This window comes from Melospiza georgiana, chromosome 3, assembly GCF_028018845.1.
Source record: "Melospiza georgiana isolate bMelGeo1 chromosome 3, bMelGeo1.pri, whole genome shotgun sequence".
In the NCBI taxonomy this organism is placed as follows: domain Eukaryota; kingdom Metazoa; phylum Chordata; class Aves; order Passeriformes; family Passerellidae; genus Melospiza; species Melospiza georgiana.
Window position 1 is genome coordinate 40,709,921 of NC_080432.1, and position 13,319 is coordinate 40,723,239.

Below are 13,319 nucleotides of genomic sequence, written 5' to 3' on the forward strand. Positions count from 1 at the left end.
GCAGACAGTGTTTGGAATACTGTTCCACTTCTTGTATGCCAAAAACCCCCTCCCAGTGGTTATACATAGTCTTGTGCTTGAGATTTTTACTATAGGATAATTTTTAAGAGCTTTTGAAGTTCCTTAAGAAAAATTCGCTGTAATGCCTAAAAAGAGATGATGTGTGTGTATATCTTACAATGTAGGAAGAAAATACCTTGTCTAGTCCACTGAGTCAAGCACAGAAAATGGATTAATGGAAGGTTGAAGACATTCTTTCCATGTTCAACTAAGTAGTTTGCCTTATATTCTCTTGGCATTAATGGAGAAAAGTAAAAGCATGTTGCAATTGCCCATGTCAAGATAAAGATGATCCATTTCTGTATTGTTGTTTAGGAGCCGCATGGCTACAAGGAAAGTACTCAAATCTGAGAGTGATAAAAGCTGAGGGAACTCAGATCTTCACCTCCTTGCAGCACAGCTGGCCCCACCCTCCCCAGAAGCTGAGTTTTCATCCTGCCTGCGTTGCTGTTCCTGTCTGACCTGAGGGCAGTGTGCTATGATGGACCCATTGAGCAGAAATGGGCAGCAGGGTGTAAGGTACAGGGGAAAAATCCTGAGCCTGAATTTCCTCCCTGTCTCTGCCCATTAATTTCAGTGTCAAGTATCATGTTGCTTAGGACTAGTGACATTATGCCATAGGCTTGTACTTGGAGGTCTAAATCTTCTATACTTTAATAATCCCATTTAAACCAGAAGGGTTGTTACCTTGGTGTGTTCTGACTTCTCAGGGGTCCCAATCCACTACTGCCTGGAACCTGCCCACCTTGGAAGTGATGATGCTGACTGAGGCACTTGAGTTCATTGAAGTGTTGGGAAGGGTACCTAGAACCTTCCTAAAGACAGCACCACTGTTTTTCATTGGTTTTAGGGAAGCTTGTTGATCATGAAGAGCCAGCACTATACTGGGCACAAAGCTGAGATGGGAAGAGCATATTCCCCTGGGTGATAGTTCAGGGGAATGTTACCTAAAACTTTGATTTTACTTTTTCATACACAGATGTAGCTTTTCAGTGATAATGGGCTTCATGAGGATGATGAACACTTGCCAGCCTGCAACTGTTGACCTACATGCTCCTTTTAAGATTATGTATTTGCTTGCAGTTCTCTCTGTTACTTTACTGCTGTTTCCTCTACTAGCAGCTCCTTGGTGAGGTTACTGTTGTCAGTAATTTCAGCTGCTGATGTGACTAAGTAGAACTTAGTGGGACACAGTAGAAGAGTAGAATTTGTGTTGGGTTTTTTTGTTTTGGGGTAGGTTTTTTGGCGGGGTTTTTTTTGTGTGTTTGTGTATGTTTTTGGTTTTTTCTTTTTTGTTTTTTTTTTTTGTTTTGTTTTGCTTTGTTTTTTGTATGTGTTGTTTTGTTTGTTTTTGTTGTTTTTTTAAAGGATCTGGCAGGGGCAGGGCATGAATTCCTTTGTTGGAATCCTCTCATGACTACAAAAGGTTGAGATTTATCTGTCTGAGAACTGAGATCTGTGGGAGATGGGTTCCTTTAAATAGAACCTAAATAATAAAATTAGTTTCTTTGCCTGGCCATTAGAAAAACAGAGTCCCAGCCAAAAGGATGTATGATACAATAGGACATTATAATTTAAATAAAACATTTTGTTGGCAGAACTTGTTTTTACTTTTGCTTGGCAAAAGATGCTTCTTTTAAATGTTAATCCACATCAGAGGGGGAGAGAGAGACTTTTTTCTATACCTGGTATGCACCTCAAAGTGCTGGCTTTCACAATTCTGACAGCAAGACAGGAAGCATGCTGTTAATTCATGCTGGCATCACAGTAGCTGTCTGATAGGCAAAACCCCACTCTGTAGATGTTGATGTCTTGATAAAAGGACCTAGTGTTAGTATGCTTTATTTGGGGTTTCAGAAAACCATTTTTAAGAGTCTGGAGTTGCCCTTACATTGTCACAGTGCCTTTGAACCTATTGAGTGTTGGTGAATTGTGTGCCGTTGTGCCACTGCTTTCCTGCTTGGATGTGAAAGAGTTGCCAAGCCCAGCCTTGGTGTTCTTGGTGCACTTAGGCTTTTCTAAGCCTTTGATGGACAAAGACTTTTCCTTTGTGCTCCATGAGCTTTTCTCTGCTGTTGGTTCTGATGGTTTACTGTTCCAGAAGTAGTTTGCACCTCTAGCACAGAGGAGTTAGATGCAGGCCACTAAATGCAGATTACTGAAATTTGAGAAGTGACAAAAGGGAATAACTTCTGGTTCCTTTTGTTAATGTGACTTGGTTTCTGCAGTGGTAAAGTTTAGTTATTCTACTCCCTTCCCCACACACAGTTGAAGATGGTGATTGCACGCATGCATAAAACCTTCTCCACCTTCTGCACTATGGCTTAGTTCTCTGAAGGTGTGGGGTTAGCAGCATCAGGAGGTGGAAGAGTATTTGCCATGCTTTTCTGAGGAACTGGAACAATGTTTATGGGCTTAAATGAAACAACATGCTACACTTACTTTCACTAGAAGAGAACAAAGACAAACATACTCACAGATCGCCTAAGCTAGAGGTAGCTTTTAGATGGCTGTGTTGTGTAGCATGGGATGTGTCCAGTGGCTGTTGGAAGATTTCCATGTGATGGTTTGCCCTGGAGTAAGCTTCAAATGCCTCTGTCTTTCAAGTGACTGGGCAACAAGCCTGTTAGTCTTTGCAGGCTCTGTCCAGAATTGTGTTGAGTGCTTGATACAAATCAGCATAGTAAAACATGAATTACCCTTCCTTTCTCTCCCTTCTGCTCCCCAAATTCACATAGAATCATTTAGATTGGAAAAGACCTGTAAGATCATGAAGTGCAACCATTAACCCAGCGCTGCCAAATCCAGTAATAAACCATGTCCCTAAGCACTACATCTACACATCTTTGAAATACCTCCAAAGATGGTGACTCCTGGGCAGCCTGTTGCAGTGCCCAACTGCTCTTTCAGTGAATCAATTTTTCCTGATAGCCAATTGAGACCTGTCCTGGTGCAACTTGAGGCCATTTTCTCTTGTCCTGTTACTTGGTGTGTACTTGTAGAAGAGATTGACCTCCACCTTGCTATACCCTCCTTTCAGGTAATTGTAGAGAGACACCTTTTCCCTAGCCTAAGCACCCCCAGCTCCCTCAGCTGCTCCTCATAGCACTTGTACTCCAGACCCTTCACCCACGTTGTTGCCCTTCTCTGGACATGCTCCAGCACCTCAGGGTCTTTCTTGTAGTGAGGTGCCAAAAAAATTGAAAACAGGATTCTAGAGCTAGTCTGATTCAGTGACTCTGCAGCTAGAAGAGAACTTTCTTGCTGGTGATGTTGCTTAACTGTAGTGCAGGTGAACTCAAGCTGAATAAATTCCAGTGCTTAATCATCAGTACCATCTCTCCCCTGTGCCCCTTCAACTTAGCTTTTTTTCTCTTCTGCTTCTTCCTGTTGTAGTTAGACCATGGTAAAACAAGAGTAATTTCTGCAGTATGCCATGAAAATTTATAGATGTGGATCGTGCTGGCAAAGCCTTTAAATGTGGGGCTGTAAGAGATTGCTGATCACCCCTGTGTTTGCTGTGCCTCAGAGCATTGCTCTGTAGATGTATCTTGATGTCACAGAATGGAGGCAGCCTCTTGTACCTGGACAATCAGTATGTTATAGCAGTGGTCCCCAAAGTGGTGCTTGTGCCCCAGGGGTTGAGCAAGATAATCTACTGTGGTGCAGAAGAAAAGTATTATAGCTTATATTAATTTTTTTTCTTAAAAAATCCACCAGCAAAAAAAAAAAAAAAAGCATCTCACATTGAAATAAATCTTTAGTATTTTATTGAAAGTGGTTCCCTGACTTAGTCTGTATGTCAGAGGGTCTTGTGTCATGTAGAGCCTGCAAAAGTGTTTTAAAAACAGTATGTTTCACACTGCAGAAGGGCTTCCTCACTATTTAATTCACTTACAATGTTGCAGCTCACTTATGCCTACTTAAGTGGATTTATGTAGTATATTGTCTAGTTTTAATTAAACTAACCCTAATGAAATAGACATGTAGCTTAAAGATTCTCTTAAAAACCTGTGGATTTCAGGTAATACTAGAAAAAGGAGCACAAGTGAATGGTAAGAATGTCAGAGCTTACATTAATAGCACGAGCTCTTCAATCACATAAAAGCAGTGACAGTTGGATTGGATCTAATCAATGAAGTCTAATGACACTCAATTAAGTACTTTCATTTTTAGAAGCCTCTCTTGAGCTTTCTTATGTAAAAGCAAAATATGAAGAAAGTATACCATTGGGGAGACACCTGTTCTTCCTACTGTGGAAAAATGGCTGAAATAATGTGAAAAAAACCTATATGGCACCAAACTAAAATGCTTTCCTTTGAAAGAGACACAGAAGACATTGCCAAAGACTTGGAAAAAATAGGTATTAGAAGAAATTGGGCAGTGTGGGAGGCTTGGTATGTAATAGCAAGGAAGTATAAATGTTTCTAACATACCTCACCTAAAGGAAGTTGCCGCATTCTGGTTCAGTAATGAAATACATTAAGAGCTGCTTAGGAGCACAGTTTGGCCCAGAAATGCACAAAGTGCTGTAGGATGGTGTGAGTGAGGTTGACTTTATATAAACACAAGCCTCAAATGGAATCTAGTTTGTAATGAGATGGGGAATGACCGTGAAAATCTGTACATACTGCAACTCAGTGGTTATTTCATGGCAAAATGGTTAAAATACCTGTCAAACTTAAAGGTGAATTGCTGCCTTTTTGCTTTTTCAAAAAGTCAAGTGTTCTGAATTTGCAGGGCTTTTCTCTGCTGACAGGTAGCTGTCAATAGAATGTTATCTAGAAGGCATTTTTGAAAAAATAAACAAATATATAATATATAGTTTGTGAAGCAATGTCTTTATATAGCTATATGCATACATTGAGTACACATGCTCAGATTTTTTTTCTTAATATGGTCAAGGAATTTTGGAGACCACTGTATTATAGGCTAAAGCAAGGATTAAAAGCCATGCCATGGAGGTTAAGAACAGCCAGCTGAGCAGGTCTATGCTCCAAAGAATTAGTGTCAGTGGATTAAAGTTGCTGATTTCTGTATGCATAGGGTATGTGGTGTGATGCAGAGCCTGTGCAGTATTGACTGGGGGCAGGGCACTGAGATTGCGTCTCCGGGGAGTGCTTGCTGCCTTCTGCCTTCATAGCCGCTTGATCAAAAAGCTGTCCTAATTTTAGCAATAAACTTGAGCTGTAATTACAGGTCTAACCTGATAGAGTTCTTGCTTTGAAAATAATTGGAGTAACATTGTTAGCATTGGTTTATTGCATCTCGTAGGAAAGTGGGAGAAGGAGGTCTTGAGTTCTGTATTGACCAGCCTTTACAGGTTGCTTAAAGTTTAAGCTTCATTCCCAGCTTATAGTTAGGTCTTCAGATAATTGTACATGGGGTTACTGGAATTTTCTGCCTTTTTACCCTTGAGACTTTTACATGAAAGATATTTCAAGATTGTAACAGTTTGCCAGAAATGTACAATAATCCTGAACAATGGGAAGCATCAAAGAAGTATGCAGCTTTCTTGAACAGCAAAACTGGTCTCTTTGTCCCCACCTTTCATGGGCTGCAGTATGAATCAATGTGTTCAAAATCAAGGGCTCCTAGGCCTTTCTTCCCCCTCTTCTATTTCCACTGCAAATAAGTCCTGCTGAAAAAAAATAATGGTTTAGTTGCTGGGGAGAAAAGTGTCTAGACTAGGTTGTGAATTATTTAAACTGCTGTGGATTGTGGCAGAAATAATGCATGGTGCTGGGTCTTGCCTATGTATAACTAATCCCAAATCCTGCTTCTTGGGGTTTGGGCTATTTTGCTTTCCAAGACTCTGTAATGGAATAGGTTAGTTGGGGACTGTGCTCTTGAGTTCAGACCTTAGCTGGCAGGGCAAACTGGTAGTAATACCATCTCTAGAGTGGTGTGGTTGTGCTTTTGAATTTTGTCTCTGAAGAGTGTTTGGTATTCTGATGAATGTTGATTAGTCAGCATGCACATGGATATGTTTGAAGTCTTAAAAATAGTCTTGTTTCAATGCTAATTAATTTCCTAGAGCCACATTTGTGAACTAGCCTGAAGGCCACGTGGTAGAAGTGAAGTGCATCCTCTGCTTGGGGACAGTGACCCAGAATGACCTGGCATTCTCCAGGATGGGAATGTGCACACAACCAGTTTCCTTGCTGTTGCCGTGCAATACCATCATGCATGGCTTACCTCAAGACAAATGACTTACCTTCCTGTGCAGAGAGTAAAACTATTGCATGCACTTATCTTAGCATCACACCTGTCTTCTGGCCAGGCTGGCCTGTCTGTGTGGCCCAGGAGCACAGACAGTGGAACCTTGCTCTGCAGACTGGGGCTGGTGCTGTTGGCAGGGCTGTAAGTTCCACACTAAGATGTCTTTTGCTTCTGCTGTCCATAGGTGTGTTCAACACATAGCACTGGGATGCAACATATGAGTTTGGGTTCATGCTCTTCATGCTGTTGCTTTTCTTTGATCTCTTCTTCAGCTTGCAAGGCAGCTCTGATGCTCCTGGCCATGGGATTTTAGCAGCTGCAGGCTAGCACTGTTGGTGAAAGTGATGACCCCGAATTCTTGCAACTCTTCCCTGGCTGTCTAAAATCATCCAAGTATAGAAAGCTTGAAGTCTGTAAAAAGGAAAGGATTGGTACATTGTTCTTACTTGGAAGGAGGAGTGCTGCTGTTTGGTGAGCTACTTTATGAACCATAGAAATGTAAAGCCACTGTAGTCTCCTCCCTGGTCCAGTGCAGTCTCTGTCTGTGCACTGAGGTTTTCAAGACCAAGCTGGGTAACACCCTGAGCTGGCCCTTCTTTGTGTAGCAAGTCAGACCATGTACCTTCAAGGATTCCTTCTAACATGACTTTTCATCCCATTTATGTTGCTGAGACTCTGATATCACATGTCCATGTGCACAATAGATGTTCCAGTTCTGGTAATAATACCACCTCAGAGCATTGGAGCTATAGGATATCAATGTCTTCCCTTAGCCAGGCATGACTGAGATGAAAGTGGAAATACACCTTCATAAAATTTCCCCTTTCAGATTTCCATATATGAGAGCAGTGCATTTCAACTCAAGGAAGAGATTAATTACAAACCTTATGGATTTGAGTTTTTTCTTCCATAAATGCAGCCTAGAGTTGGGGGCAGGGAAGAAGGGGCAAAGATTATAGAATGGTGAAGAGCCAGAGATGAATCATTGGGAGAACTAGAGGAGGTGAATGGAAGCTTTGCCTTTATGCAGGAGAGAAAAGCAGCATTTTTATACATGGAAAGTTACTTCCTCTGAAGTGGGTAGAATTTGTTATTTTAAAGAATGATAATCTGGAAACAGATCTCAAAATCTTGAGCCTGAGCCATACTCTATTAGAAAACTGTCTGCACTGCATGATAAACTACTACAGTATATAGATATGTATCTATTTAAATTTGGGCACCTGATTCATAAAAGAAAAATCTTAGGATAGGTAAGCTTTAAGTTGGTATTCTCTTGCCACAGCTGATTATGAAAAATACCTGAGTCCCTTTACCTTAACCAGCTAACAAGAAAGCATGTTGCCTTATGATTTGCTTGGAACATGCACTTTAGTGACTTTCTGACACATTGTGGAAGCTGCGTTGAATTTAAATTGTGTGTTGTGCTGCAGAGTCTTTTCTGTGCTGGTAACTGGAGGATGGACAAGAGGATGGAATTTGTGCTCTTTGTGCTGGTGGGCTTGTCAAGTCTTACCCAACTGCATCCTGAGCAAATCTTTTTGTTGGGGCTTTGTACTGTGGGAACTGAATTGGTGGCTGCAAGAGTAAGGAACTTACGTTGTTTTTCTTCTGTTCTTCTCCTTGTATACTGGATTTGCAGTCTGCTTGCTCTAATTTTTCTTTTCATTGCATTTCTGTGGTAGGGAAGAATAGCCCTGTTTGGATTCTGTAGAAGATTTTGTACTAGAATGACATGAGGTCAGTGCATACAGTGACAGAGAGAGAACCATGACTAATGTCACATCATCTGGGTTGTTTTCCCCCCTAGCCCTTTACAAGTAGTGCAGTGTAGCATAGTATCTGTTTTAACACACTATGTGTTGCTGGATACTTAGTGTGGCAAGAATCCTTCTGGAGATGTTCCTTCCCCTGTCTCTGACCAGCCCCAGCTCTGTTTTTCTGCCTTGCATGGATGGGCATGTTTGTCAGTACCTGATGCTGGCAGAGGCTGCTTGCTTTCCTCCCCCATGTCAGAGCTCAGAGGTAGTAACTCCTTGCAGTGGGCTGTAGCATGTATGGAAATGGCTTTTCATCAACCTCTTCTATCTGTGTGACATCTCCCACGATAAACACCCCCAAACAGACTGTGTTAGGATAGCTCTTGCAGTTTGATTAAATGCTGCTTGTATATGAATGTCAGTGGATTGTACTGGATTTTTTTTGCAGGGCCTTCAACCCTACTTTGCACTTAAGGGAAATGGCTCTGAAATGCAGACTTCTTAAAATTTATTTTCACTTAAGGGAAATGACTAGAAATTCAGAGGTAGATAAAACTGAGACAGGTATAAGAAGAATATGCGTAGGTTATTTGTTCTGACTGTAGTGCTGGATACTTTTGGTTTGTTCTTTTCCTGTAGAGAGTTAATGAGCATTTTTTCCTTCACTCATTACAAAATTACAGGGTTGGAGAATGGAACCATCAAAATAATAGGAAAACAACCCATGATATAAAGACAGAGACATCACAGATGAACTAGAGACAAAATCTGTTATATCTGGATGCTGTACAAGGTGTTTTCTGGAAGGAAGAAGAAAACACAGATTGGGCATTAGTTAAAAGCAGCAAAATGATTGTCATCCCCATCCCACACACCCTGTCAGTCTGAAATCAATTCAGTCCTCCTGTTCTACTCTGGTCTGTATTTTCAGAGGTGAAAGGTATGAACGTGTGTTCCTTCAAGATATAGATCTTTGAGGGAGCACACTGTGTACTTGTGACTTGGGAGAGGACAGAAGGAGTGGGGAGCCACCTCCTGAGCTTGAACCGGGAGGCCTTTTCCCAACCCACTGAACTAACTGCTTATGTCTGGCTCAAATGTAAGACATGAGATAGGGAAACTCCTCATGGAGTAACCAAGGGGACAGAACAAATGTTGAACATCAGAAGTAAACAAAGCTAAGACTGCCTAGGAACCTCAGGCTCCTCCAGCAGGAGCACCCAGACTGTATCATACGTCATGGGGAAGCCTGGCTGCCCATTCTGCCTCACAGCAGGTTGTTGCCAAGACTCCTGGAATGAGCAGACTGAGGTGCTGTGCCTCTCAAACTGTGAAAGTCCAGGAAAGCATGGCTGGTGCCTGTGGTGGGTCCTCCCAAATCGCTTGCTACATGCTGCAGCAGTTGAAATGACTTCATTGGATAGCTGTCTGGACAGCTGAATTCTTTTCTTCTTTTGTTACCTCTGTGGATCTGTGTCAGAAACAGTAGAATTTTGTATTGCATCTTACATGTTTGTCATTGTTATTAGAGAATGCTGTTATATAAAAAATCAATTAGAAAGCATCTGCTGAACTTTTTGCAACACGTGTTGGGCTATGCGGTGTCGGTGCAGTTGTGGTTGGTGAAGATCCAAGTTTTCAAGCAGTGGTGTCTTGTAGAGATCCAGTGTGGCATAAGAACCTGTACCAATCAGAGTAAAACAGGGATAGGGATATGTAGCCCATCCAATTAGGTTTAAGAGTATAAAGGATGTTGTAGTATGATGCCAGACAAGGGTCTGATAGTAGAAATTTTTATTGTAGGGACCAGTAGCTGTGCATCTTCAATTAGCATACTCTGTGTTTATTGGTGGTGTTGGATAATGATACAAGAAAGAAGTTCAGTAGTACAAAACCCAGGGTTTTTTCCTTCCTTTGGAAAGGGAATGAGCTTGTGGTTAAGAGTCTCTTGTGCCTTGCCAAGAGCTTGCTGTGTGTCCATGAGCAATCTGCATGTGCTCAGATTTTCCAAGAGAGGCCTCAGAATTTCCAACTTTGTTTCTGTATAATTTTCCAGTTAGGAATTTTTTTGTTTGTTTTTCCCCTCAATACTGCTGCTTATTAAAAGCTTCACTTGAAGTAGCAGATGCCTAGAAATGATCAAATTCAGTGCATACTGGCACCCAAGATCTGTAGCTGTCTCTGAAAATATAGGCCTTAATTTCTCTGTTTGCTGATTCCTGCCAGAGGGATTGTGTATCCTGCCTTTATAAGTGTTTGAAAGGCATGGTAGGAGTGTGCAGTGGTACTGTGTGTTAGAGCAGCATGACAAAGATGCCTTGCATGTGTAGGAATGGTATTTTCATGGGGGTAGTGTCCTGAAAGTCATCAAATCAAGAGGGAAACCACATGTGGAAAAGCCTTTCTGTCAGCTGGTAAATTAAGAATAATATGGCCATACTGCTGTTGGTAGGCTTCAGTTAAAGATGATGTTGCCGTTTTGCAGGTTTGTCACTGGAGCGCTCAACCAACTCAATTGCCTCACGTGCTCGACTGTGTGAAAGGGAGGAGGAAGTCATGGCTTGTTTTGAGAGAGCCTGTGTTATTGCCCAGGTATACTTGCAGGAGCTGGAGAAGGTAAGAAGAAATGTGCTTAGTGTATGGCCTGGGTGAAATTTCTAGGGGTTTCTCAGCAAAAATGAAAAAATGGAGAAATGTCAAGTGATCATAGCAAGGAGTCTGAGAACAAATTGGAAGAAGTGAGGTGTCTCACTAAAATCATTTGCAAAACAGCAGTTTAGCTGGTCTCTACCTATTTCTTCTGAGAATGAGGTCTGGAAATAAGTTCTGCCGGGGGTAAAGCACCAAATACTTTGAGATGCACAAGTTGCATCTCAAGTTTAGCCTTACTAAAGAGGAACTATGAACTTTGCATGGCAGGTGCTGGTGTGAAGGAACTCAAGGCATTTTACATCCCTGCTGTATAAATTATGCACAGCAGTGGCTATTGAGATCACTAGTGAGCTGAAAGAAACCTTTTTGGGTCAGCCATAGCAGTTTAATTACCAGTGCTTCACCTTCTCCAAGTGAACCTTGAGGAATCCAGATCATTAGAACCTAGGTCCTCCATCCCTGGAAGTATTCAGTGCCAGGCTGGGTGGGGCTTGGAGCTGCCAGGTATAGTGGAAGGTGTCCCTGCCCATGGACAGGGACATGGTAGGGACAGGGAGGTTGAAGCTAGATGATCTTTTAAGGTCCCTTCCAAACCAAACCATTCTGTGATTAGTAGCAAGCAGCTGCTTAGTCACTGGTTGGTAGGATGGACACTGGGAGCCTTCCACTGAGCCGTGCAGATAATAGGTGCTGCTGATTTGCTGGGCACATGCAAACCTTGCCTAGCTGAGGGCATACCACGTGCTTCCATGCCCTTCCAATGCCACACATTATGCTTGGCATCAGCAGTACTGATTGTTACAGCATTGTTATCTGTCCTGTAACTGAAAGGCCTTTGACCTTCTGACCAGATACTTCTGCTCTTCTCAGTAGCAAAGGTGTGGTTTTGTGTCAGGTTTTGTTTTTAATTGTATTGAAACAAGAAAAAATAAGCTTAGTGCACGTATAAAAATTCATTTAAAAAGCCAACTGAGAAGAGGCCTGCTCTGTTTCTCTGCAGAAAAAAAAAAAAAAAGTGGAATAGTCTTTAAATTGAAATGATTACTGTCCTTCCATTGTGGAAGGATGAGTTCCTGCTGGTGCTGGACACTGTAAATTTCTTTTACTGACAGCTTGGGTCTGCAAAGAAGGAAAAGGATCTGACCTGTAATTCGCTTAGAATCATAGAATCAGTAAGGTTGGAAAAAACCTCTGAATTTACTGAGGCCAGCTATTGATTCAGCACTGCCATGTTTGTCACTAAACCATGTTGCCAGGTGCCAGCACCACATGCTTTTTGAACACTTCCAAGGATGATAATTCCACCACTTTCCTGGACAGCTTGTTCCAATGCTGGACCACTCTATCAGTGAAGAAATTTTTCCTTATGTTGCAACTTGAGGCCATTTCCTCTTGTTCTATCACTTGTTACTTGGAAGGAGACTGACCCTCCCCACCTCCCTACAACCTTCTTTCACATAGTTGTCTCTGACACAAAAATGCAGGGTTGATGACAGACACAGTGGTACCAGTAAGGAAGCACAACCAGGGAAGATTTGATAGGACAAATAGAGGAAAGATTAAGATTCTTTCATCAGGACTCCTGATGGCTTGCTAACTCTTTACAAATATTTATGTTATATTGAACTAGATAAACCTACTCAAACATTGTATTGTTATTTCTGTGCAACATACTGGATCTTTGTAATTTGTGTGGTATTTCCCAAGCTGTTGGTGTTAATATGCAGCTTTCTACTTACTTTATTAAAGGTTGGAAAGGTATCAAAACTCATATTGCATGCAGAATATCTCATGGAAGACATTGTATATTTTAACATTTATTTTATAACATTTTTGAATAGCTGATAAGTTTAATTGTTGAAGATGTTACTGGCTCACAAGAACCTGGCTAGTTCCAATAGTTACCTGTATTCCAAGATATTTCTTTTTTTTCCCCTTACAGACCTTAAACAACACACATTCAAGGAGTATCAAGGGCAGCAATGTGACTTACTCTGAGTTTGAACTTTCCTACTTTCTGGAAGCAGCTCTACAGAGTGCCTATGTGACTCAGTTAAAAAAAGGGTAGGTGGATGGAGGTATTAATAAAATTAGATAATATTGCATGTTTTGTCTCAAATGAAGACTTGGTTTTTTTCTTATGTTCTGTTATGACTTTTGGCTACTGGCTCACCTCAAGTCTCCTCAGTGTCCTTCCCTGTCTTCTGTTTGTGTCTCTCTGTCTTTCTTAAGAGTCGTTTTTCCAGACCTACAAGTAGGATGAGGTAGAACAGTATTCTTGTCTTGACTCAGCTCCCTGTGGAGACAAGGGGGGTTTGACTGTAGAGAGAGAGTGGAATTTACACTGCTTTGTGCCCTTAAAATTTTCAGCACCTGGTTTAGAGCTCAGTAAAATCTTACAGGTAGTTTCTTTCATTTATTTGTTTGTTTGTTTGTGTAAGGTCTTAAATATGCCAATCAATGCCGCAAATCTGTGTGGTTTTACTCTGGAGAATGTATGCAGGAACAGTGCTACTCCAGGGTATTTATTATGCCTCTGAAACACAGCTCCCAGTGAACTTCAAAAGGGCAGAAGGAGTTAATATCTACGAGCCTACAATGAATTTTATGAGCTTTCAGTGGAAA

At 41.4% G+C, this 13,319-nt stretch overlaps 1 protein-coding gene across 4 annotated transcripts in view; it reads left to right on the forward strand.

Moving 5' to 3' along the window:
• Nucleotides 1-13,319, forward strand: part of TTC7A (tetratricopeptide repeat domain 7A) — a 170,030-nt gene that overhangs the window by 10,327 nt on the left and 146,384 nt on the right. For 3 of the 4 annotated variants that reach the window (XM_058019555.1, XM_058019556.1, XM_058019557.1), the window contains 2 exons: nucleotides 10,528-10,658; nucleotides 12,637-12,758. In XM_058019555.1, the coding sequence (XP_057875538.1) occupies nucleotides 10,528-10,658; nucleotides 12,637-12,758 (253 nt within the window). Of the gene's footprint in view, nucleotides 1-6,681; nucleotides 6,754-10,527; nucleotides 10,659-12,636; nucleotides 12,759-13,319 lie in introns of those variants that run through there. The other variant, XM_058019558.1, reaches the window with a different exon arrangement.